The 23,265-nt window shown below is 50.1% G+C and overlaps 2 protein-coding genes across 25 annotated transcripts in view; both read right to left on the bottom strand.

Moving 5' to 3' along the window:
* The window catches only part of CD151 (CD151 molecule (Raph blood group)), a 32,047-nt gene extending 18,923 nt beyond the window's left edge, over positions 1–13,124 (bottom strand). The window contains exons 1-2 of one of the 15 annotated variants that reach the window (XM_040560401.1): positions 12,709–12,878; positions 9,292–9,370 (exon numbers count right to left, since the gene is read on the bottom strand). The gene's annotated coding sequence lies outside the window, so the exon portion shown is untranslated. Of the gene's footprint in view, positions 1–433; positions 1,702–2,786; positions 5,543–5,579; positions 5,694–6,409; positions 6,567–9,291; positions 9,371–9,500; positions 10,314–12,708 lie in introns of those variants that run through there. The other 14 variants (XM_040560396.1, XM_040560397.1, XM_040560398.1 and 11 more) reach the window with 14 other exon arrangements.
* A 3,897-nt stretch (positions 13,125–17,021) lies between these two features.
* CRACR2B (calcium release activated channel regulator 2B) overlaps positions 17,022–23,265 on the bottom strand; it is a 45,833-nt gene continuing 39,589 nt past the window's right edge. For 3 of the 10 annotated variants that reach the window (XM_040560390.1, XM_040560385.1, XM_040560392.1), the window contains exons 15-18: positions 21,980–22,094; positions 20,617–20,724; positions 20,151–20,227; positions 17,025–19,308 (exon numbers count right to left, since the gene is read on the bottom strand). In XM_040560390.1, the coding sequence (XP_040416324.1) occupies positions 19,224–19,308; positions 20,151–20,227; positions 20,617–20,724; positions 21,980–22,094 (385 nt within the window). In that variant the 3' untranslated portion in view covers positions 17,025–19,223. Of the gene's footprint in view, positions 19,309–20,150; positions 20,228–20,616; positions 20,725–21,979; positions 22,095–23,265 lie in introns of all 10 variants that reach the window. The other 7 variants (XM_040560384.1, XM_040560387.1, XM_040560393.1 and 4 more) reach the window with 5 other exon arrangements.

Raw genomic sequence — 23,265 nt, 5'->3', positions numbered from 1 at the left:
TTCCTCACTCCATGAAACGTTATCAAAACAGGCTCTGCTGGAAAACAGCTCCCCCGAATTCCTCCACCACTGCCAACCCTCCCAGAACAGGGCTTCCCCCTCGCAGTGTGAATGCACAGTGCCTCCCTCGGAACGGATGAGCAATAAGGTTCAGGAAGGTGCTTTCAAACCTAACAGAGTTATTTCTCTACAGCCTTACCACATTTCTGGCGGGCAGCTAGGCTGCACGTGCCTGCTGCACTGGAAAATGGCCTCTAATTGTGAGCAGCAGGATGCAGAGGAGAAGCAAACAGCAATTCGTCTCCTAGCCTCTCTATTTGGATACTGAATTAATGATCTTTTGATCTACACCCTGACAGTAACTCACTTCACAGCCTAAGGCTTCAAGTCTTTCATCTGTTGCCCCTCTGGGAAACGGAAGCAGTAATATTACCTGACTTGCCTGGGTGGGATAAAGAAGTGTTTGCAAACCATCTGGGAAGAGAAAAAGGTTACTTATTATCAGATCACACAACTCATAACCATTTTAACTTACTATTATCTTCAAGGGGAGCTTCCTGCAGGCCTTTTTCTGAAGTAGTACAGACAGCACACGTTCACTTACGATCAGCTTGGCTTACCCCTGCTTCCATTCCCTAGCAAAAGCAATGCTCTGGTAAAAGCTAAAAACACGCTAATTCACTTCACTCTGTAGCCTCCAGACCACGGGAAAATCTCTGGAGAGAAACAGTGGAAATCCCAGCACTTATGCCATTCAGAAACGAATGTCCTACAGTCACAAGTTACAGAACCAGATGCGAGCCCAGGCTCCCCCTGAGCAGCCCCTGTGCCCTACCATTTTTACGTCTGCTTCATGCTGCTCCCTTTCAGAAGGGAAAAACGACCCGGGATGCAAAGCTGAGCGTTTCGTCTTCCATTTCAGCATGCTGGAAGGTCAACGTACTCATGCCTCGAGGGTAAAGAGGAAGGCAGGTCACAGGCAGAGAAGCTCCTTGTCAGGAATTTTCATTTATACTCGTGGGGGGACAGACACACAGAACAGATTTGGGTCCGAGTCCCCCCTCCCTGACACGTACACCAAGCATATTTCACTCTGCTGAATGAGATTCCCCAGAGCCCAGCTTAGAAGCAGCCTGCACCTCCTTCTACCGTTGTCTAGAGGGACGATGACGTGCTGCTCAGGGCAGGGAGTCCCGGCCTCGCCTGCAGAGCACCTAGCACAGGAGGGCCTCACCCCAGCCTCAGGGGGCTGCTGAGAAGCGAGGAACACCAGGCAGCACCGTCCGGCCTGTTGCTGTCAGGTCTGTGAGCAGTGGCCCTGGGAGAGGTGGAGACAACTCAGAAAGCCACCCAGGTTCAACGGGAAGGTCTCCCGGCCACCTCTGGCAGACCCTGCTCCCCTGCGACTGCACTTCTCCCAAGTCAGGCATCCAGCAAGGAATCGTGTGCTTCACACGCCTAAGGAGACAGCCGCTCCTCAACACAGGAGCCGTCTGCTGGGAGAAGATCACTTAGCTGTTCCTCTCATTTCTTTCAAGACTGTACTCCACAGGGGAGGGAGTTACCGCCACAAAAATAGCAATGAGATCAGTTCCAAACTCGGCACGGGTATTTATGTTCAGCTCCACACGCGTACCTGTGTGTTAAAGGGCTTTGTGAGGGGGCAGCCAAACCCAGGAGAGGGGACGGCTGGCTTCAAGGCTGTAGAAGATAAAAGGACCTTAGTGCAAAACCGATTTCATAACCATTCAAAAAGAAAAAAAAAAGGAAGAGAGAAAGAAATTGAGAGAGAAAAAGCAATCAAGCATGTTTGTGCTCCAGAACTGCTCCACTACAAAGCAAACAAAACCCACTCGATAAGGCTATCTGGTCCTAGAAGAACATCTACAGCTAGCCTCAGAAAGGCTGTGCAGGTCACTGCTCCCAGAATCTGATAACCTGGAGAAAAAATTAAAAAATAAAAATAAAAACACCAACCCCTCCAAATACAGAGGCCCTGGCAGGAGCTGGAAGGCAGGCCAGAGACCAGCACCCAGCGCATGACTAATGGAAACTCCTCCTGTGCCCGACAACATCAGCTTGCGCCCAATAAAGCCCCCTTTATCCCGGAGGATCCCCAAACACTTCACACTATTTATACACAGGAACCACTTCACCCGTCATCGAGCTGAGGAGAGGAACAATAACCGTCTCTTTGCTTCCTCGCGCCAAGTGCCAGAAACGAGCGCCTGGTGCGTGTCAGCAGAGAGCTCCCCGCAAGGAGGGTTTGCTGGGACAAGGAGCAGCAGCTCAGACAGGTCGGGGTGAGGCACGACAAGGCAAACCGTGCTCCTTACAGCCTGCTGGTGGTGTCACAAATTCTGTTCTCCCGTCTCTGTTCATGGGCACGGTGCTTTGTTTTGTTTTCAAAAGCCGGGCTTTGTCTGCACCGGAGAATTTACCAGTAGCGTTCAGCCACGTTTCTGAACAGAACGGTTTGTGCAGAATCAGCTCTCCTCCTGATCCCTGCCTATTAATTACGCTGGCATTTTCGGCTTGGCTCTCAGAAGCGAAGCCACTGGGTCCTCGGTGTTTTCATGGAACACGCTCAGAACCTCCCCTCCCTGCAGCCACGCCGGTGCTAGGACCGACAGCACACTCTTTATAATCCTCCCGGCCTCCACGAAGCTAGGCAGGCAATTCTGTACACGAATTCATAGCGATTTCCAAATAATGCAGTGATCATACCCCTTTGTTCTCTCTATAAATAGGTGTATTTTTCAAACAGGCTCAGTGCAAAGACTAACCTGAGGACATGTCCCACGCTGCAGCTAGCACGCAGTTGCTCAACACCTGGCTGCAGTCCCTTTGCAGAGGTGCTTTCAGTTTTATTCCCTACAAATCTCAGCAGAGAGAGGGCAACTAGCTAAAAGCCAGTAGATTTTCTACCTACCCACAGTATCGTCACCTTCACCTGACTTGGCTCACGAATGAGCGCTTGGGTTTTAAATCCCACCAGCAAAAATCTGCTCTGCCCGTTCTGGTGGTTGGTGTCACCGTGGGGCAGGTTTCTAGCCTCTCCGTGAGATGCAGTTCAATAACCTCACTGCCTGAAAGGCCCTTTACCTCCTCAAGGCAACTCACCGAAGAAAAAAGGCAACACAACAGGAGCACAGAGAGACTTTTGGGGAAGTGGCTTCCCCAGAGTCAGACGGGACACTGGCAGCAGAGAAGAGCCGTGCATTTGCTCTCCTCGCATCTCAAGATTCATCCTCCACGCGCCAAGCTGTTCTGCCCTCTAAGAGACCTCTGCAGAACACGAAGCTGTAAAACACAAAGCCTCCCAGCTACCCGTTAGCGCTTCCAGGCCCGTGCCTGAGACACCTGACTGCAGACAGCATAGCAGCAGACAAGAGGCGCAGGAAAAGCTGGCCACCTTTAATTCCTGTGCAAAACCTGTTCTGCTTTAACCAGGCTGTTCCTGTTGGCACTTTGTGGTGGAAACGAGCAAAGCCAAAGTCCTTGAAATCAAAGCACGGATCTGTCCCAGGCAGCTAGCCGCAGTTCCAGCCGCACAAAGGCTGTATTTTAAAAGCAGCCGAGAAGGGGGTTGACAATGGAAACTGAGGTAACAGCCTTACCGCTTCAGACACGTTGCTGATTAGCTCAGTGCCGGTGCCAGCGGTGCCGGAGCCAAGCTCTCAGCGTGTCGGCGATGGGTCCGGTACCTGCAGCACCAGGAGCGGGGCGACGCACCCCGCAGCGTGCTGAGGGAAAAGGGAGCAGCACGCAGCCGGGGCCGCAGCGAGACCTGCAGGAGCTTCCCCTCCTGCCCATGACAGCCACCTCATGCAGCAACACCCTCGCACCTGGGATTAACCTCTTCGCTGCAGGCACCAGCAGGAACGGCCGAGGAGTCTCTTCTGACCATCAGCCCTCACACATCCCCCGCGTCCCTGTCCCCGACGGGTCTGCTTTGGAGCGACCATTAAATGCTTTCAGGAGCTGTGTTCCTCTCCAGAGCTACAAACGCTTTACTAGAGCCAGATCAAATATCAAGCACGGTCAAGGGCAAATTAAGTGACATTTCATTTTCTGGAGCTGCGAGGCCGGTTCATCGGAGCTGTCTCTCTCTTGCTGCTACAGGAGCAATACCGAAACCCAGGCCCAACCCATGCTGCACGGGGAAGCCTTGGAAAGGATCGTCCTTGCAGCAAAAACTAAACAACCCCCAGCCAAAAATAAAACGTTCCTCCCCCTTCCCCCTCGCTCAGACTGTAGTGATTCCACCAGAACCATTTACGCAGCTGTTTTTAGGCCAGCCTGCGAGCTTGCCGGGGAGGCATCAGCACGTGAATAAGTAACTGGAAGGCAGGGGCTGGCCTCAAGGCAGTTACTCGCTGGCCCTTCGCCAATGCTGCGGGCAGGGGAAAGAGCAGTCCCTGACCCCAGAGCACACTCCAACCGGCTCTAAGGAAAGCCCCCAGCTACCAACCGCTTCCCTGAAACACCTCGCTCCAGTGGTCTCTGCTCGCAGAGCTGCCCCCAGCAGCACCAGGAGCAGGGCTCGCACGGGTGCTCCTCGCTGCTTGGAGCAAACCACAGGCAAAGGGCAGGAGACACGGCTCTCCGTAACGGGGACGGAGCTATCAGCAGCACAGAAGTGTGCCAGGCTTCCCCAAGGCTCTCTCAGAGACTCACCTGCTTCATTTGGAGCAGGCAGGAGTAAGAAAATGGAAAAGGGTTGCTCTAACAGATGCCAGCACAAACCAGCTAGACTCCAGATGCAGCTGAAAAATCCCACGATGGATTTCTTCATCGATGCTCCTTCATGTTAACCGAGCACTGTACGAACAAGCCTCACTACAGGAAAGCTTAAAAAGAGTTTGTAACTTCTTCGCCCCCCAAACCCCGAGTCATTTTTCAAGTCAGTAGGCACCATATAATCTCATTTAATCTCCTGCTATTTAAAAGGTTAAAATTGTAAAAGCTTAAAGTAGTCCATTCTACTTGTCTGGGACACCCCGGATTAACTCCCAAATACCAGGAAGTCTCAAAATAGACTGCAAGAGATGGGAGTAACCACCTATTTCCTTCCCTCGGGAGCCTCTCCAAATGTTACCAGCACATGCTCAGCATGCAGATAACCACTGTGAGCTCAGCAAAACACATCAGGGCGTTTTTCTCTCTGTGTAAAAGATGGGAAGACAGCAAATGTCCAGTGCTGGGCAGACTCATTAGCCATCTCTCAAGGCACCCTAAGCCATTAGCAAGCAGAAGGGGAAAAGCAATCCACAGCAGGGTTCACTTGTAGGTTAGTTAAGACGCTTAATCATCGAAAACAAGAAAGAGAAAAGCAAGGAGCCACAAAGATGAAAGTTTCCTGAGCACCCGAGTAACCACCTTCGCTTTGCCTTGAGTTTCAGTCAATACCAAATGCCCACTCTGAAAATGAGATCCCTCGAGGGTTTCCAGGAACAGAGGAACTCGGGAAACAAATGTCATTTCCCGCTTTTGATGAATTTAAACAAAACTCTGAAATTCACGCTGGAAGTAACCAAGAAGATCCTAGCACAGAAAATAATCCTCCTGTTACTGACCTCAAATGAGCGGGTGTTTCACGCACTGCTTGGGCATCAGGGCCACCTTCCTGCCACTCCGACAGCTCCTCACTGAAGCGCATAAAGCGGCAGCACCTGACTTGGTAACCACTGCTGGGTGCGCAGACACAAGGAAAGAAAGGTTATTTGATCAGTGTGATAGATGGAGAAGGGACCTGGGCTAGCCAGACACAGTTATCGAAGTCAAAAATTGTCAGGATATTGCTGATCTGCAGAAGTTATGCCCTTCGTAACAGGAAAACAGCTTCCCACCCACACACCTACAAATATCTTGATAAGAGTTATGTTGATATAACCACGGTAAGGTAATCGACATCGGGATACTCTCACTGCTCTTATCTCAGTAAGCAGGCTTTGTTCTCTCTTTTTGTTTAAGAACTGGTTCAAATTCCCGATGAGTTAGCGAACAATAAACACATTTACACATAGAGATGGATGCAGTATGGAAGTCCCTATGACAGCTACACTGAATTTTGCTCCAGTCCCAAAGTACAGCTTGTGAAAGCAGAATTTTCTCCTCTAGCTGTGTCTGCTTTTGCCTTTCAGAGCTGTGCTGTCAGAAGCCTGGAGAGCCATGAACCACGTTTCCCAATGCCCTGACCAACCCTGAGTGCAAATGGGAAGTTAACAGCCAGGATGAAAGCCCTGGGGAGTGCGCAATGCACAGAGCAGGCTTTGGTTAGGCTCATTCTCCAGGCACAGCACAGGAGCTCAGCAGCAGGCTTGGATCCCTTCCCTGCTCAGCAGGAGGAACGAGACAGCGACCTGGGGCTCCAAGGCGAAGAAGCCAGCCTGGTGGTTCCTCTTACCTCAAACACAGAGAAAGGTCCTGCTGATGGAAAAAAAAAAAAAAAAAAAAAAAGAAAACAATCGGACAAAGTAAATTGGAGACTACATGAGGCTGTGGCAAGTAATCTCATCTCAGGCAGACCTCTCAGGGCAACACTGGGGGCACAAAGGACGTGAGTTCCTCCCCTCTGGATTCCACTAGAGCTAAGAAGAGCCGCTGACATTCATGAGCCGTGACTTACGCCTGCCTCCTCCAGCACCCCACGCTCACTGGCTGGCATGCCAGACATGCCGGCACGGCTGGCATCTGCAGGCTGGCTCTGGCAGCGTGTAAAGTTGACTCAAACTGTGCTTCCCCCGTATTTTTCTCGAACGTTTCAGTGTTGTGGTCACCGAGGATCAGAGCACTCCCTGAAAACCACCACGCTGGCACCACTGCTCCGGCACATTAGCAGGTAACAGGTCAGCAAAGCTCAAAACGCAATCCACTTGACACACCACAGAAACTCCCTCCCTGACATTCCTACCTCGGACCTCTCTCGGCTGCAATTTTTAGTGGGTTTTGTCAGTGGCAGAGCCAAAGAGCCAAAGCTTTTCGCAGTCCTGCTGCGTCCACGAGTGACCAGCCTGCTGGGTGCTGTAGGGAGCTGCGAACCTCAGCTCACAGAGCTCAGCCTAAGTAAACAGAAAAGAATCAGCGCAGGTCTAAACCTCTGCGAACAAGGTTCCTAAATCATAGTTTGTCTCTAATGAGCTGCCAAGGACCCCCGTTACCCTTCCTGATGCCCCCTCCTCACCCCGCCAGGCCAGCATCCCTCTCACAGCCCTGTAAGGAGCCGCCTGCACCTTGCACGTGCACCAGACTGCTCCAGCGAGCAGAGAGCCATAAGCACCCGATCAGACCGAGGAATTTTGCTTAGAAGCATGAACCAAGCCGGTCATAGCCAAACGTAGTCCAGACCCCAAAACACATCCCTCTGTCTGACACACAATACCTGAAGTGAAAACTAGGAACCATCCTCCCGGCCCTTCTCCTGTCTACTTCTCCACCACAAGGGGGGAAGCGTTCCAGGGTGAGGGACCAGACCTCATTTCACCTCACCCATTTGCAAAGCACAGCCAGATCTTTCTCCTGCAGCATCTCCAGGTGTTTCTTCCTCTACACCTCTCCCTCTGCTATGGGGCAAAACCACTTGGGAAACGTGCTGCAGACTTAGGAGATGTTAGGAGCGCACACCTCTCCCTTTGTAGCTACAGGGACAAACTCCATCCAAGCACAGGCACCTGGACAGAGCATTACAACTCTTTCCCCGGCTCCCCACAGGAACCCGGGTTGGAAACGTGAACTTTGCTCCTGTGTTCAGACCTGCCTCCAGCAGTCGATAAGAAACAAGGCTCAGTGCCAAACGTTTGATGTCGCCTGCTTCTGGCCCAGCAATAACGAGGCTTTGTCGGGAGAACCAGGAGCGACCCGTAGGCCTGAGCAACATCCCTTTTCACACCTCTCACACTTCTCTTTTCTGGCCTTTCGCAAGATTGTTTTGTCTCCTCTCACCTTGCCGCTTCCCACATCCTCCGTCACGAAGTTTCCAAGACATGTTTTGTACTACTCCCAGCTAATGAAAGTTGCAGCACAGATCTGCAGGTAGGAAAAGCGCCTGGCTGGCAGCCTACCGAGGGGCAGGTGATTGGCACTGTGTGGTTAAACCTCTACTTGTCTGCCACAGGCTGTGGGTCAACACCCGACTGAATTTCAAGACCTACCAAGTACCCTTCCACTAATTTCCATTAATTCCTGCTGTCCTGCCTTACCCCGCTAGGCCAATAGCCCGCCTCTACCTCCAGCATCGAGCAACGCACGATACACCTGCAGGCATACAAAACACACAGAGATACCTCTAGCTTCAGGAGGACCCCAGCTGGCACACGAAGTGGCAGCTATTTACGTTTATCTTCTTCTTACCTCCAGCACTTCTCTGGCTAGCAGGGAAGAACCTTAAGCACCCACCTAGCGAGAGGAATTTAGGTGAAAAACAGGGACCCAGCCAGTCACACTGGCCCTGACCCCTCTTATCCTGCCACAAAGTGCAAGCCAGCAATTATCCTGCTGCTCCTTCTGCCGGGAATTTTATTACCCTGCAGCAGCCAGGGCTCGGGACTAATAGGACTGATTGAATTCACTCCCCGGGATGCCAGGCTGTTGAGATCACAGAGGAGTCTGACAGGCGGGACGGAGCAGAGCACTGGCGAGGAGAGATGTTCATCTGCAGTGCTGCTATCACAACGCTGATATTTGCCAAGAGGGCCTGGCAGCAAATGGCTTCGTGCCGTAGGGAGGGATGGTATGAGGCTCTCTGCAGACCTGGCAGATCACCTCATCTGCATCCTGCAGCCCTGCTGCTCCTCGCGTCTCCCTCTGCACTAGCACGTGGAAGGAAGAATGGGAAAATGGGGGAAATTTCACAGTTTACAAATGGTGACACCACTCCTTTCACTCTGGCTTGGCTGCGGCACGAGGAAAATGGTGTTCAGAGTTTGAAAGGAAGGAGGAGCAAGTGGGATGGAAGGAGGCCTGGCCTTCACCTTCAGCATCCGGAGGTTTTTCAACAAGCAGGAAGACTAGGTTTCTACTCCTCCCAGCCAAGGAAGCTGGGATGTGCTGTCATTTCCAGGAGTCACGCTCCCCCTGGCTTTCCGTGATCTCAGCTGCTGCTGCACACGCTCAGGGAGCAGCTGGAGACAACCTAGTGTCAAACCCAGGAGCAGAGGGGAGAGGTACAAGAGGGTCTTTTCATGAGCTTTAAAGAGCAGGACTGACAAGGCCACTGGGGACAGCAGCAGTACACTGGGACACAAAACAGCAGAACTCCCCTTTTTGTTTTTTCAGGGTCAGTACACCCACCTTTTATCTTTCTAAGCTTCCTCCTTAGACAGAAGGCACAAGAAAACCACAGGAACAGTACAATTGCTTTACAAGGGACCTGGAAATGCCAGACAATATCATTTGCCACACGCGCATATACACATTGACATAGATGTTGAGTCCCACCTCAAAACTCCTTGAGTCCCCCAGGAGTTTTTGTGCAGTCCCACAGAAACACATAAACATACCTCATCCTCCTATGCATAAGTAGAGCAATGCATTCCTTAGCGCAGAAGCCAGACTTCACAGGAACAAATGAATTTACTTGTGGGATGACCCAACTAAGAGACAGAGCTCACAAGTCAACCCCTTCAGGGCTGTCTCAAGAGCAAGGGAATCGTTGCTTGGTCTGCGTACGGGCCATGTAGGCAGCTGCAGATTTATGCTACAACTTCTGTTAGCTGGGAATAATATAAAATGTGTCTTGGAAACTTCTTGACAGATAGCTAGCAATCCATCAGCCACCCCCACCTAGCATTTTTGCTCGACAAAGGGATACAAGCAGCCTTCTTCCACCCCCCTGCTGAAGAATGTCTCACACCCAATAGTTCAAACTTGAGGAGGCCACACCAAAAATGTCTTCTGCAGAGCCCAGATTTTGACTGTGCAAGCCTTACTGTACCGAAAGAGAAGCAACATCAAGTGTAAGGCAGAACAGCAGACTGGCAGAGCAGTGCACGAGCACTTGCTTAGGCTGGGTTCATCGTTTGCAGTCTGGAGGAAGAGAAGGGGCCATGGGAGAAGAGAGGAACACAGCAATCCTGCAGACAAAGAGTGCCAGACTGCACTAGCAGGGGTCACAGCCCCGAGTCCTCGTGTTGGTCAGCAAAGCTGCTGATACCACGCCGGCTGCGAGGGCTCGGCAGCCAGCGGGAGCGAGGCAAAAGAAGCCGGGTTTCACATCTCGTAGTACCACCTGGCAGCAACAGGACGAGCAGTGCCACAAAGGGCTGCTGCTCTTCATCTCAGCCGGCACTAATGACAGCACAAGTCATTGTGTGAAGCCCTGGAGGACAGGAAATGTAGTCATGTTTATCTCAAACACAGACCTACAGCAAACCACTCTGACTCCGTTTCCTGCCCACTTTCAGGCTGGCACAGCACCTCCCTACTGCACAAGGGCTGGAAGCTACAGCTTCTGTGAAAAATCATCTAGGCTGGTATTCCTTGCTAACTCAGAAGATGGGTTGTATATTAGGTCCAAAAGAAGGAGGGCCACAGTCCCAACTGGGCCATCAAACTTTCTCTTACTCAGTGCTCTGCTCTTGGCAACGTCCCTAAGAGCAAGCCCTCCTATTACACACCTGCCTTGAGATAGGAGGAAAACTTGGCTGTTAAGCACACAAAAAACATACAGCGGGAAGGACTAACCGCCTCAGACACCAGAGTGAAACAAGAACAGCTGTCATACACAGGACATTACCTCCAGCAAACAGAAGAGGTATGGTCTTATTGTTCACTGCAGTCAACATAGCGGAGGGACTGCCAGGACTTTCACCGGGCAGCTGAGGGCTGGGATTCTCCTCCATTGCAGAAGGAGTCTACCAAGAAACTTTAAAAGAAGCCATCAGCCGCCCAACATATATGACAGTTTTGGAACAAAACATGTTTTTTTGCAGAAATATAGCACATGGACAGAAAGATGTTCAGATCAGGAACTCAAGGACATCATCAGGACACTACAGAGCAAGGGTATAATCTCAGGATAGTTACACACAGGAGCCCTGAGCCTGCTAGCTTCTCCTCCTGACAACCCAAGCTCTCAGCAAGGATACCAGACTTAAAACACTGGAGTCTCTGAACAGCTGTAGTGAGCCAGAGCAGAAACTCATACATGCAGGGCACCGTTAAGTCTTTGACCTGTCACCAGGTGCCTCGGGTAAAGCACAAGTGATGCCGCCCCACACATTACCCAGCTTCCAACAATTTTCCGATTGGGGTCTTCTCATCCTAGACACACAAACACTTGGCAAAGAGTGCAGATGAATGACAAGCTGTGTCAAACAAAGATGTATCAGTACTTTCTTTAAAGTCGTGGCTTTTATTCATACAAGTCTGAGGTTATACTAGGAATTTAGACCCGAGTTTACGTGAAAGACTACTAGGCTTTTATAAAACCTGCTTTACATGAATTCAACTGCTTCCCATGCATGCTAAGCCCTGCTTACCCAGCAGTTGTCACGTTGACACCTAATACTGTCTGTGGTCACAGTCAACATCCAAACCGGTTGGATGCAGAGACGTTTTACACAGCTCCTTTTCTCTCCACCTCAGCCCACAACAGCACAGAAGAGACAGATGCTATGCTCTCCCCATCACAAGTCGTTATCTTTGGTAGCAGTAAGAGTCGAACAGGACCAGGATGGACTTTTTTCTGAATGACAACACGCTACTGACACCCAGGCAGCATCTGACACACCAAAAGATACCCTAAGAACCCAGGCAACAGCCTCACAGATGGCAAAGGAAACGTATTTTGGCAAAAGGGACTTGTTTCAAAACTGGTTCAACAAAATGGCAGCCCCTGGGCATTACCTCTGATGGGTGATGACATTTTAATTAACTCCTGTTCCAGCAGACACGGCCCAAGCTCTCAGAACAAGAAAGAAAGCAGTTTAGAGGGATGGAGGAAGCACAGCAAGGTACTTTAAGGGAGGCTATAGAGTAGACTGAAATAAAAGGTAAATAACTTTAAAATACAACAGGATACTGCAACAGGTTAATCACAGAAGACCTTGAGAAGTCAGATTTTGTTTTTATGTTAAATTTACAGCAGTTTACACTCTTCGTAAGATGACCTGGAGCAAAAGGCTACTGGGAAAGATCCCTCATGGCAAACAGCACTACAGGGCAACAATAACCCACCGTTGGCACTGATTCAGCTTCTGAAGGAAAGCAATGGAACAGTGCCTGGGTTTTCCAGTAAGCCTCTCTCCCCCTCTTCTGCCTCCCACAGTCTTGCAAGTTTAACCTAAAGTCCAAGCCTTATTTTCACAAAAGGGCGCCTTAACTGGAGAAAGGAGGAGAGAAGTATTGTTTCACAAGATTACAGCAATGTTGAGCACCGTTCCTAACGCGCAGACCGTGCAAAACTCCTGAAGCCCTCCGCAGTAAGGAAAAAACAAACAAACACCTTTTGAAACACTGCAAAGCACAGCGTGCGGGAAGCCCCGCAGAGCTGCTCCGCGCTCAAGCAGCAAGCGAAGCAGCCCCGTGCCTAGCGCTGACTTTTGGCGACCACCGACACGACACACAAGCCACCTCCCCGCGTGGTGGCCCGCAAACTCTGCCCCCATTCCCCCTTCTCCCCGTCCCTGTCCCCGTCCCCACCGCGCCGCTCGCCGCCCGCCTCCCCTCAGCCCGCCCGGCCGCCATTTCGGGGCCGCCCCGCCTCACCCCTCAGCGCCGGGCCGCGGAGCTCCGCGGCGCCTCACGGAGCGGGCAGCGAGGGAAGGGACCTCGGCAGGAAGGAGGGAAGGAGGAGGCAGAGAGGGCGGCACGGCTTTGCCCAGCCCAACCCCGGGACACCCAGCGGGCGCCGCCGCCCTAACAGGCTGTAACAGCGTGCTCTGGTAGCAGCGACCTCTGCCTCTCGCCACCTTTACCTCAGCCGCCGTTCCCATTGCCGCAGGCACCACATTGCAGCGAACTCCAGCTCTTTTTCTCTTTTTTTTTTTTTTTTTTTTTAAGGCGTCAGAGCTGCTCGTTAAAGAGTTTTCCGTGAGACATCCTGTACATCAAGCCCTGACTGGCACATTGCCTCATCCTTCCATTACCTCACTTCAACTTCAGTCCAAATACCTCTCCAGTAACAACCCAGTCCCGGAAGATCCTCTCCAGTAACAGCCCTTCTGGGACCAGTCCCAGATCCTCACCCGCTCCCTCGGTGGCTGAGGGGTCTCACGTTTTTTTAGGGGTGGGTGGGAAGAGAGGGAGAAAAGGCCAGGTTTGGACCTCCTTAGTCTGTAAACTAGAGACCCGTGTGCCCGACTAAACAATCACTTCATCCCTCCCAACAAGTAAAGCAATTAATAAACTGATACCACACTTCTTCTAAGGCAAGAGAACAAGACAGCCAGCTGAAGAAGCCCTGTATAGACCGCTATGAGAGACTTACTCCACTATGGTTTTGTTCAGCATTACTTAGCATCACCCAATTTACAGTGAATCAGGGGGAAGGGATGAGTTTAAAGAATAGAGATGAAGTTATACCAAAACCAGCAGAGAACAGCCTGCTTCACAGCTGGGCAGGATGAGAAAAATATAGAGGCATGGATTTTTCCGTGCTTCCAAAAGTGAAAACAAAATGGCATGAGAGTTATGTGTCAAGTACAAGCAGCATTATAAAAAGACCGCCGGGGAAAAAAAACAGCTTCCATCTCCCCTCTGCCCACAGGATCCTAAGCTTTAGTTTAGAGCTCCTGGAGAGCCAAGCGATTAAGCAGAGCCCCAGGGGATCAGCTCACACTTCCACATCAAGATTTCTTGCAGAGGGTGTGTGGCAGAGCCAGGAGGCAGCAACACAAGCACAGGCACCAACCACAGGCCCTAGCCCTCCTTGGTGGGCTGCTGAGTGTTTCTGCTCTTGGCTGCTGCCTTCGCCCCTCATGTCTGGAGATTTCATGTGCAAACAAGAAAGAGATCAGCCTCACACCCTGGCAGATTTGGGTCAGCAAATGGGCACGATTAGATACAACTGCTGTCTGTGTGGCAGTGGTGTGTCTGGGGAAGCCTGCACGTAAAGGGGGGCTATACCACAGAAACCCCTTTTTCCCCGGTTCCCGAGTTCATTACAGGAATATGCAGGAGCCTAGCAGCAAGGTCACATCATGCAGGGAATGGCACTGAAGTGCTTTTCTGCAGCAATTTGCCATTTCAGCGCTCGCTGTGGTTGCTGCTGTCTCACCAGTAGGACCCACCACCACCATTCCCTTACCCAGAACTGCACAAATGTAATCCCTGTGAACGTTTAATTATATATTAACCTTGGAAAACAAACGAATTTTACTGTAATTTTCATAGTTCTACCATAGCCTATTCACTTCAGAAGAAGCAGGCAGCTACTCTTGTGCTTGCAGGATCAGGGCCTTATTAAACTGCTTGGCTTGATATGCACATAAAGCATGCCTTGCGGGCCTGGGGAGTCTGGAGCCGGATTACTCTAACTGCACCGACTGAAAATTCACCGTGACTCATAAACAGATAAGTAATGAGCAGGCTGAGCGAGCTAACCAAGCTCTGAGCTGCAGTACTGTGGATCTTACTGGAGCTGAGCAGATTTACAAATAGAGTATTTAAAGGTAGATAGCACAAGCTACAAGATACATTTAAACACAAAGCTTAAGTATTTGTTCTATATATATACATATATATATGTATGCACTAAGCAATTAATAAGTAAAGAGTGTGAAAATATGTGAACAGTAGATGGTAATGGTCAGAAAATAATCCAGAAAGAGACTGCGTGGTCCCCATACGAACAGCTTAAATGTGTTTAGGTGGAAACTATCTCTTGGAGTTCAAGCTGCTGGAATAAAGTGGTTCTACAGCGGCTGGTGAGCCACTGTGAGCAGTTGCACCTGGTATGCCTCGAGGTGCCAGCAGCACCCCAGGAACAAGCTGCCTGAAAGGAGCAGAGGCACTCCATAAAGCCACAGTGAAAAAGCCAGCTGCATGTGCTTAATTGCTGATGGATGGTGCAAGCCTTTGCAAGGGGAGCCCTGCATTGCCTGGTTTCTTTACAGGCACCCTGGTCAGCCCCCGAAGGCCTCCAGTCCCGAGAGGAAGGCACATGAGGTGGGTGGAAGATGCTGCATGTCTCCAGTTTGTTCAAGTGGAGGTGACAGCAGAGAATCAGGATCCTCATGTGCCCTCGTGTTTTTTTTTGGTTTTGTTTTGTTTGCTTGTTTGTTTGTTTTCTAGCAATGCCATTTATCATTCCCCAAGCTGAGTACATTTCCCCCCAATATCTTATCCAGCGCAGTCATAGGCAGAAGAAAGCAAACATCCCAAGCCTTTGGGATTCCTGCATTTGTCCCATGGGAAAGCTTTAAGCTTAGTCCCATGGCTTACTGTGCTCTCTTCAGGCCTGTTTTGGCTTTTGAAATAGATGCTGTCAGGCTAATCCTATTGTGCTTATCCTTAACATATTAACACAAAAAAGACAAGTGAAACACAAGGCAGAGCAGGGTCCATTTGCCTGTGTGCAGGGCTTTGTGGGACTGTGGCTGCTTGTCAGAGCAGCTGTTTTTTTCTCCTTTGCTCCTAGCTCTGATTGTATACACAGCTGCACTGTTGCATGTGCCAGGATAGGTTTCTCAGACTGTTAAGTGTATTTTCTTGTGATAGGATTCCAAAATGCTTTACAGATTATGTGCAAAAAGTCACCTGTCCACCAAGAGACCGCAGCCAATGCAGTGCAGGAATAAGCCCCGAGGCAGAGTCTATTTTTCATCCTCCCTTGTCTCATACCACCTTAGGGTATCACTATTATTTGCTTTTTATTTATGTTGGAGTTTCCGTCAGTCACCTGCAGAGTGTGGCTGCTCCCAGGGCTTCCGTTCAGAGGCAGGAGAGATTCTGATGAAAGCCTGGTTTTGGCTGGGATCGAGTTAATTGTCTTCATAGTAGCTGGTATGGTGCTGTGCTTTGGATTTAGGATGAGAATAATGCTGATAACACGCTGATGTTTTCATTGTTGCAGAGTAATGCTTACATAGGGAAGTCCTTGGCTCTGCTTCTCATGCTGCCCTGCCAGCGAGGAGGCTGGAGGTGCACCAGGAGCTGAGAGGGGACACAGCCAGCACAGCTGCCCCAGAGCAACCAAAGACCTGTTCCATACAGCATCATGCTCACCAATAAAAGCTTGAGTAAGGAAGGAGGACGTGTTAGGAGTGATGCTGTTTATCTTCCCAAGAAACCATTACGTGGGATGAGCCCTCCGTTCCTGGAAGTGGCTGAACATCTGCTGCTGATGGGAAATAGCATGGGTCTGGCTTCCAAAATAAACCCCACCCTGGTGCTTACTGTTGTCCAAATGCAACCTGCTCAACCTCTGTGCCACTTTGTCATGGGTGAAACAAAACTCCACCTTGTCCCTGCTAAAAAAAAGTTATAGTTAACTACTCCCTGTGCTGGCTGTAGCAGGAGAAATGAGTATTAATTGCTTTGGCCAAAGCTACAGATAGATAGTTCTGTAAATACACAAATGTATCGAAACAAACATAGGGCACAGGGATTAAGAACTATGAAATTCATAACTCTGGTGAGCAGGATGTATGGGATATTATTAAATACGTCTAGTTCTACAAGTATAGATGCAAGGAGACAACGTGCCCTCTCGGAAGGCTCTGCAATGGCCCCAGTTCTCCCAGTTCCCTCTTCCCTGCTCTGCCTTCCCTATCAGCCAGGCTCTGGCTGCTTTAAAGAGAAAAAAAAAAAAAAAACAAGACAGGAGACAAATTGTTCCTGTGCTGCCTCTGAAACAAGGGGTTCTGATCAACTCTCTCCCTGCTTTTATAACTTATAAACCTCCTGTGTGTGCCACCACCAGGGACAGAGCGCTCAGCACTTCCTGAGCACTGTATGCTACAGCGGGCAACTAAAAAAGGCAACCGAATCTCCTGCAGCTCCTGACAAAAATCTGTTTCAACACAACCATTTGCAAGACAGCATTTCTTTATTGTCTGCGCTCTGCTTGCACGCTAAGAAAACATACTTAAGGTTGTACACCAAAAAAAAAAGGGGGTAGTTCTTTGTTTTTACTGTAGTATGACAACACCGATGATGGTAATACACAGTGTCCCATACTCATGTGCCAGCTATATTTCACTCCTTTATCTTTCATGTGCTTTGCATGCAGCGTGGGAGGTGCACGTTCAGACCACGTTAGCAGCCTGGATGCTGCTCTCTTCCTTCTGCAGCAGCTTCCCAAATCCTGCCCAGGATGCTGCTGCAGTAAGCAAATGTTAGCGTTATTGATGTGCCTGGACCAAAGACACCAGTTGTTGGTGCCGCTCTTTATTAACCTGCGACTGGAGCACGATGCAGGTGGATCACTGACAGCAGCTCCTGCAAGTCAGGCAGTGGGTTTGACCCATTTAACAGAGGATAATATCTATGCTTCTTCACGGCCACGTTAGCTAGAACACAAGAAATCCACATCTGCGTTTGGGATGTGGATCCACTGTAGGGCAGTCTAAATATTACAGGTGATTTCTAGGATTAGATTTCCCTTCCCAAACATCCTTTCTCACAAGCACAAGCAGTTCCACTGCTGGTGCTACCCTAAGCTCAAAACCAGCAGCCCCGGTTCCTTCAGGCCTCCCCTAACTCACTGCTTCCCGGTCCCTGCGAGGCATTTGTGCAGTTAAACCCACCAGCTGTACAACAGCATGAGCCCCAGCCAGCCAGCAGCAAGGGCTGAGCAGAAACGTAACACATTTAGCTACTCCTTTTAATCAGGAATCTGGCTCTTCCAGAGAGAATCTTCCTCTTTCCTTTCAGGATTAAATGGCACAGGGAGGAACCATGGAAATTCTCTGTAATGCTGATGGGCTGTAGGTGACTCAGAGCACATCCCTGCCTGGGATATTCCCAGAGAAACTTGTGTGATAAACAGACATTCGGAGTCAGAGTAAATGCCTTATCCCCAGAGAGGAAAGCCAGTGGATAAATATAGGCCTTCCCTACGCTGTGAGGTTGGGGAACTGTTTTATAGCTGCAGTATCATGTCGTGTGCCCAAGATTTCACAGTCACATGCAGAAACGGGTTCAAGGAGAAACCCACAAGGCATTAAGAGCAACAGAGCTGTGAAACAGAGAAAGCATCACACCCCAAAGGACACAGGGCTCCGTGCCCAGGCACAGCAGCAGCTACACAGCATCCTGCAGAGCCAGAGCAGCCGAGAGGGGCACTTGTAGGGCCAGATCCTACCTCAGCCCTGCTCTTGCTTGGGCCCTTCATAAGGAAAAGGAGGAAAAGCTCCACTAGGTACGTTTCACAGCTGAGGCAGCTGCCTCATGATTCCAGCCCACGTACGTACTGCGGATATGTCAGCTCCTAACTGCTGGAGACCTTTCCGGAAAGGATAAGAGAATGGGAGGAAGCAGATGGCACTCAGCCTTAAAACAGGCTATATATGGCCCCCGGGAGGTACAGCACAGCGCCTGCAATAGTTGCCAGCACCACAGTCACCCACGAGTCTCAGGGCAACGCTCTGTGTCCTGTAAACAGCACGAGAAGGAGGGTAACAAAGCGAGGAAAGACATTGGGATGAATGGTTTTATCAGCTCATAGTATGTCCACATATGGAATCAGTTAACTGCAGTGTTGGCAAGTTAAAGTAAATTTCCCAGCAAGTGCGGGGCCGGATTCAGATCTTACAGGGACTGACGGAGGCTTTCCCATTGAGCTCAGCAAGCTGTCAGCTGGGCTCTGCTCTTACAGACCCGAGAGGAGGAGGATGCTCTTTGAGACAGAAGGATTACTACCTGGAGTTAGCCTAAATTTAAAATTCTCTCTTTATTTCTTACACTAAAATAATCTATTTAACACAGCTCCCACCGCATCCTCCATGCTGTTGCTAGGCCACTGTGCCAGAAACAAAAGGAAACGGCGTTTTACAAGGAAGTGACCACTCTGGACAGAAGATGTGGTTTGTGCCAAGACTAGCCCAGTTCCCCCAAGAAAGCAGAGACCAGGACTGTGTGAGAGGTGGGAAATGGAACAGTACAGAGCACACGTACATTTTGGCCTGATTTAGTGCCTTGAAATTCCCAGATGGGGAAAAGCTGCGGCTTCCCCAAGTCTCTGCAGACCCGATACCATCGGATTCAGCTTGCTCCAAAGGAATCCCAGCTTCATGAACTGGTGCTGACACACGCGTCTCTTGCTGACACGTTGATGTGCCTTACGTGCAGCACCCTTTCCTCCTGCTGACATCTTCCAGCTGCAGGGCATTCTCCCTCTGCCTGTCTTCTTGTGCTGTCAGCAACCTGGAACAAGCAGCACAGATCGAGAACACAATCAAACTACTCAGCTACTCCTGCTGTGGCACCTGACTGCGCTCTTTGTTCGCCCATCATCCAGGGCCAGTTAGGATTGTAAAAAGAGAGTGGACCAAAGACTGGGCTTCTCTGGGAGCTGGGCTAGATAAACCACACACGCAAAATGAGCACGAAGGCGTGCGCTACGGGACACATCATTTATCTGTCTAAGTAAATCATCCCAGTTAATAAACAGCCAAGTCCTGCTGTGAACTTAACAGAGGTGTTATAGCAGGAGAGGAAGGGATAAAAGAAAAAGGGATATTTTTCTTGCAAGATTTCAAAGAATTTTTCAAAAACACTTGCTTTTTTAAAAACTAAAAATCTTAGTGCAAACCTCCTTCAGCCTTACAAAGCGTCCCCCCCCTAACTTTATCTTATCCTTAGCAAGAAAAATATTATTCCCAAAATATCAGTCTCTATAACGCTTAGTAAGGAAGAACCCCTCCACCCTCCACAGAAGCACGTGTAGATTGCAAAGTGAAAATGCCAACTTAAAATCTGGGATAGCACACCCAGTTGTTGTGATGCAGTGCTCAAATTCAGCTCCTGATTTTTCAACAGACAGCTCCACCAGAGGAAGATTTGCATGCGACGATGTCCAGTCTATGCCTGGTGCTCTCCAGCCACAGAAGATTAGGGCCCTGGAGTCAGCGGGGAAGAACCTATTGCTCCAGGTGTTTTTAGTGACATGGCAAAGTCAGTCTGACAGCGCCTCTTCTTGCCCATTCCCTAGGAGAGCCCGCACCAGTGACCTACGGCCGGGGAAAGATCCTGCTCCCGTTACTGACCTGGCCATGTGCAGCATGGGCTCCATGATGTTATAGCCGGTCATCGCGCTGCACTCATAGAAGACAGCCTTGTATTCCTGCCAGAGAGCACAGCACGCACCCACGTCAGCTGCCAGCTCACCCCGCCGCGCACCTGCACCCCTGGGAGCTGGCCCACCCTCACCACCAGGATGCATCGCGTGGGTCCTCCAGTGGGAAAGCAGCCACGCGCTCTCCCCTCAGAAAAAAACTAAGCATCCCTGCAAGGAGGCATCGAGCCTCAAGAGAAATGCATGAGCATGCCCCCAGGGCTGCTGTCTGTCATGTGCTGGTTCCCCACCTCATCCTCCCTGGTACCACAGGGACCTCGGTACGTGTTTGTGTTGGGGTGGGGAAGGAAGGTACCACACTGGGAAATGGCTCCAGGTTGCTCTGGAGTTGGAGGGAGGCTGCTGGGCAGGTGGACCAGGGGAGCACAGAGGCAAACCTTCGCCAGCCTTTCCCCCTCCACCTTGGGGACATGCCGGGTCTCTCTCTGTGCAGCATCCATTTTATTTCCAAGCAGAAAGACCACAGCTCCATCCTCGATACCTTCCTGCAAAAGAAACAGAGCAAGGCACCCTAGGGACTCAGCTGAGGGACAGAAATATCTCGAAGCAGATCCTGTTCCAGCTCACGCAAACAAGAGCTTTGCCACTGACTTCAGTGGCAGCAGGATTAGGGTCCCTGAAGGAGCTGCCAAAATATTCCCTTCAAGCACATTAAAGGGCCGTTCCTCAAGTAGCCCCAGGGACTTGTGGAAGGAAGCTTAAACCATGGGAATATATTTCAAATGTTTGGTGTGTGCAGCTGGGATGCTGAGAGAGGGGAGGCAGGGAATAAATTCTTCTCTGGGAAATAAGAAGCCCAAAGAAAAGTCCAGCAGCCTATAGGGCAAACTGCGTTTAAGACCAGGCGGGACTTCAGTTCTAAATTTTTTTGCTGTACGTGTAGTACTTTTCCTCTGACGTGCTGTTCTAAGCTCAGCCATCCCTTACTGAAAACCCTCTGGCCAAGCTGTAAGAGGCCGAGCAGATTCCAGCTCTTACAGTCTCTGCCGTAACTTATTTCTAGGCGATTCCTGGAGCCCATTAATTTTGGTAAAACTCCCTATAGCTCCATCACCAGAGTAAGACTGCAGGATGGGGCTGGAAGTTATTTCCAAACTTGACTGCCCTGGATGACTTACAGTACCTGAAGAGTTCAGGTTTCAAAGCAAGAAAAGTACTAAGATGGAAGAAAGAAAGGAGGAGAGATTATTAAAGGTTACAGATTTGGGGTGCTTTGATATTCTGCATGCTCAGTTTAACCTTCCTGGTTATTTTTTTTTTCTCCCCCAACAGGCCTGTGAAAGTTACAGTACTAGAAGCCTCCAACCTATGCTTATTTATTCCATTTAGGACTTGGTTTTCGAGACTCAACATGATGAAGACAAAACCAACTCTTGACTATTTCCCTTCAACTTTGAGCCATCTGCACACAACGTATTTAAATTATACAGAGGTATTTTTGTCTCTGCTTGCAGAGACGAGCCACAGATGAATGCTTTTCGATGAGAGTTTGCAGGTAAAAATGGGTGGGATTACCAGAGTACCGAAACACACTGCCACTGGCTTTGTGGTACCTTCAACAAGCCTCTGGTCCCATACTCACCACCGCAGTCAGCACCCGTAACATCTGCTTCCACAATTCCTCTTCCCAAGGCCACCAGGACCTCCCGAGGCCTCCCAGAACATCGCTCCCAGGCAGAGCACTGGAGCAAGACCAGCGCCAGGCAGAGGCAGCACCGCGAGCCGAGGCCCCGCTCTCACCTGGATGCTGCTCATCCAGTTGCGCACCGCCGTGAAGGAGCACTCGGCCGTAACGTCGTACATCACCAGAATGCCATCTGCCTTCCGGAAATACTGCCTGGTGATGCTCCGGAACCTGAGCCCCAACAAAACCAGAGGCACCCTCAGAACCACGAGGCGTGTAATGACAAGAAACAGAAGGAGATTATCTGACTTTCAGCGCAGGCTCCCTGCAAGGGCTGGCAGCTCCTGCACGTGCGATGCGTCCCCTGGGGCTGGCACCCATGGACTGGTGACAAATAGGTCAAGTCCGTGGGCCTTTGAGACCCCATCTGTGCAGCAGGCCAGGCAGCCACAAGTGAGCAGGAGTCTTTCCAAACACACCGTGCTGAGAAAGCAGGAAGGAAGGCCTTTCCAGATTAGGAAAAGAAACACAGAAAAGTGTTCAGGTGGGATAAGAAGAGGTAATAACCTGTAAAAAGGGAACTGGATGGAAAAAATGTGATCTTTTTCTAAAGTCTGGAAGAATCTGCAGACTAAGCTGTACCACAGAATAAACTAGGCGTGCGTAATGTCTGCCCCAGTGTTGCCAAAACAGCAATTAAGATCTCAGCATCAGTACAGTCTGTTTCCAGTTTTAAATCTACAAAGCGATGCTGCCATACATAAACTCAGCAGTTAGACACAATTTCCAGGAGAAACTCCCAACAGACATCTACTTTGTCCTGTGGGTACCTGTTAGAACAACAGACTTTATTTTGGGAATAAACTCCAATAATAAATAATAATAATTAAAAAAGAGCTTAAAACCTGTAAGCAGTTTGTGATAGGCCATGATATAACATCACATTGCATGCAAACTGATGGAATTAAACGCAGCACAAGTATGAGATCTCAGCAGGCAGCTGTGTGTTTCTGCCCTGCACAGGATAACAAGCTCTCCTATTCTGTTAAGAGCCAAGAAAACCCACAGCAAGTAGTGACCCCCCTGACCCTTAAGCCGATTGCCTGAAGTCTGTTCTGTCTCTCTCCGCTAAGGGCATGGCATTCTGGCAGCTGCCCCAACGGAGAAAGCACAGACTGTGTCTTTGGCAGCCCAGGTGCACCTCTGCAGCTACAGGATAGACTAAATGCTCCAGAAGAAACATAAAATGCAGCATGAACCGGTCTCAGGGGAGTCACCAAGGAGCTCTCCCCTTCCCGCTCCAAGAAGTTCTTCTGTCTCCTCCGTAGGATATTCAGTCGGGCCCCTCCAGTTAGAAGTAATTCATATTTCTCTAGAGGTAAGGAAAGCTTTGGCTTCTTTC

Source organism: Cygnus olor, chromosome 5, assembly GCF_009769625.2.
Source record: "Cygnus olor isolate bCygOlo1 chromosome 5, bCygOlo1.pri.v2, whole genome shotgun sequence".
Classification (NCBI taxonomy): domain Eukaryota; kingdom Metazoa; phylum Chordata; class Aves; order Anseriformes; family Anatidae; genus Cygnus; species Cygnus olor.
Note: the sequence above shows the minus strand (reverse complement) of the source record. Positions and strands in the feature narration are given on the sequence as shown.